Raw genomic sequence first — 2,935 nt, 5'->3', positions numbered from 1 at the left:
AGTGTGACTTGGACATGCACACCTGTCATAACTAGCCACTGGCTCTGTTCCCAGGGCATTGTCAGCACAAGAGGGCAAAGGTTAGCCTTGTGAGATTCAGCATCCCCATCACATCTTGTGTGTGGGTAATCTGGATTTTCTTAGTGCGTGTGTATATTTGTATGTCCCAGTGTGAATGCGTGCTTGTTGAAACCAGAGGCCTAATTAAGGTCATTGTTCCTTAGGAGCTATCCGTCTTGTGTTTAAGATGTGCTCTTTTTATATCCTGCATCTGGAAAAAGACTGGCTTTGCTGGTTCCAGAGCCCCGGGTATCCTTCTGTATCCATCCCAGCACTAAGATTGCAAATGCAATCCACCATTCTTTGCTTTGCTTTTACACATGGAGTCTAGGTTTCAAGCTCAGGTTTCCAAGCAAGCTCATTATGGATTGTGCTACCACCCCGGCCCATTCAATGTTTCTTGTTTTCAACCCAAAGTTAAATTTCTTTGTCTGATACTGTAGGGCCCAGTGAAAAGGAAGGTGTTGTTGCTATGTTTAACGTGGAGCCTAGGAAATAACTGGAAGTAGGGTTGAAGGCACCAAAGAGCCTTTGATGGACAATTACAGAATTCTCAGCACTCTAAGCAGTTATTTCAGTAGAGTGAGCCCTCCTGAGCTCTTCTCTAGGTTTATGGGCATCTTCTCTATGGCAAGGTGAGTGGAACAGTTCTGGATTTGAATAGAAATAAGAGTACTCAGACACCCCTCTAAGTCTGAATTAATGGAAGCTGGTCAGGAAAACAAAAGCCCAGTGTACTCTCACAGCAATGTTTTCCTCAAAATATGGGAAAGGAAATGTCAGGGAAATCCAAGGTGTTTGAAATCTGCCAAAAAGGGCTTGTAGTATGTTATTTTTCTGATCTAGATAACAAGATCATGTGCTCAAAGTAGTGCTTTCTCTTACTGACTACAGCCATCATGCCCAGAGGAAAGAAGAGTAAGGCCCGTGCTCGAGAGAAACGTCGCCAGACCCAAGATGAGGCCCATGGGCTAAATGATGCTCCATCAAAGGCATCAGAAAAAGGAGAGTCACTTGCCTGCTCTGATCAAGCTTCAGAAGATGCTCAGCCAAGCACTTTTACTGCTGGCTTCCCTCAGGGTAAGGCAGTCTCCATTACTGCTAGTGAAAGCATGGCTCAAAAAATGTCTGATAAAGGTGCAAAGGGCCAAGAAGAGCAAAATGGGTCTGCTCGTAGGGCCCCACTCTTCAGTAGAATCACAAAGATGGATCTTATGACAAGGAAGACAGGAATGCTAGTGGAGTACATGCTTTGCAAATACAAAGTGCAGCAGCCCATAAAGAGGGAAGAGATGCTCAAAGTTATCAGCAAAAGGTTCAAGGAACACTTCCCTGAGATCCTCAAGAAAGCTTCCTATCGTCTGGATATGGTCTTTGGCATTGAGCTGAAAGAAGTCCAGCCCAATGGTCAGTCCTACATGCTTGTGAGCAAGCTAGATTTCAAAGATGATGGAAGTATGAGCAATGAGCTGGGTGTTCCCAACAGGGGCATTCTGTTCCCTCTCCTAAGTGTGATCTATCTAAATGGCTACTGTGCCCCGGAGGAAGATGTCTGGCATTTCCTGAATGCATTAGGAGTCTATGATGGGGTCCCACATCTCATCTTTGGAGATGTCAGGAAGCTCATCACTGAAGATCTGGTACAGGAAAAGTACCTGGTATACCGTCAGGTTCCTAACAGTGAACCTCCGTCCTATCAGTTCCTGTGGGGCCCAAGAGCCTATGCTGAAACCAGCAAGATGAAAGTGATGGACTTTTTAGCCAAGATCAGTGAAACCACGACTGAGGATTACTCATCTCGTTATGAGCAGGCTTTGATTGAAGAGGAAGAGAAAGCCCAAGCTGCAGCTGCAGCCAACTCTGGCACTAAAGGCAAGGCCAAGGGACGTACTAAGACCAAGTTAAGTCGTCCTACTAACAAGTGAGATATAAGGTAGCCTCTGCTTTATGATTGAAAAGGTCTGTTCATATTTTTGCAAATAAGTTGTTGATAATCTTTTGGGGGATTTAGCAAAGTTTTAATTTGGGGTTAGAATGTATACAGATAATTTTTGTAGCCCGTTCCTTCACTGTTGTTTATCAAGTTGAATGTTCACATTTAGAAATACAAATTGGCATTTTGCATAGAACTTTGGTGGTGCTATGTCAAAGTAACATGGCATTAATAGAGGAAGAATCTTGGAGATAGCAAAATCGGGAGTAAAATATTTGAAAATGGACAAGAGTGAAAGTTGGACATTTGTGGTTTACTGTTTGTTTTTTCAAGCTTAAGAGATGTACACTTGCATTTGTTTTTTTATATTAAAGAATGCCTGTGAAATTTAATCACAGTGAATCAGATCTCTTTTTTTTTAAGGTGGATGCTTTCCCTAAACAGTAGTTAAACACCCAGTCTTGGGGAGTATTCAGACTTTCTACTGAGGATGTTTATTGAAAATAGGTCTAGCATCTGCCCATGCAGTGGATGATTCTAGAAGGTCTCATTGTGCATGAGAATGAAAGGTAATCTCTTCCCAATGAAGAAAAAAGCAAGTTGTTTTTGTGGCATTAGACAGAAAACATTTTAAGGTGTTTTCATTAAAAAAAATTTCTGATTGTTAATTTTATTGCAATTTCAAATGTTGTATACACTGTGGCATCTAAATTTAGACATTAATTTAGAAAAGTAATCCCAGTGGATGGGTAGCAATGATTCAAATCAAAATGCTCCTATTATGATCCCTATGTATTTTGTCCCTTTCACAACGGAGTTTTTATTAGTTGAAGAGCAGAGTATACAGACATTTCAATTCTGAAAACGTACCTAAATTCTGAAGTCATACATTGTGTTCACATACCCTAAAGAGCCATGTGTTGTTTCTCTTTGAACTTACTC

The 2,935-nt window shown here is 41.5% G+C and overlaps 1 protein-coding gene across 1 annotated transcript; it reads left to right on the top strand.

Moving 5' to 3' along the window:
• The first annotated feature begins 959 nt into the window (after positions 1 to 959).
• Positions 960 to 1,985, top strand: LOC121438971 (melanoma-associated antigen B4-like). Its single transcript, XM_041639473.1, has one exon. It carries the CDS (start codon positions 960 to 962, stop codon positions 1,983 to 1,985), a length of 1,026 nt encoding a protein of 341 aa, XP_041495407.1.
• Positions 1,986 to 2,935: the final 950 nt, after the last annotated feature.

Source organism: Microtus oregoni, unplaced genomic scaffold (assembly GCF_018167655.1).
Source record: "Microtus oregoni isolate MIOR12 unplaced genomic scaffold, Mior012 000059F_ref0000304, whole genome shotgun sequence".
NCBI lineage: Eukaryota > Metazoa > Chordata > Mammalia > Rodentia > Cricetidae > Microtus > Microtus oregoni.
Note: the sequence above shows the minus strand (reverse complement) of the source record. Positions and strands in the feature narration are given on the sequence as shown.

Excerpts from the sequence above, each read along its gene's own strand:
- LOC121438971 (XM_041639473.1), top strand. The coding sequence starts at position 960 with ATGCCCAGAGGAAAGAAGAGTAAGGCCCGTGCTCGAGAGAAACGTCGC.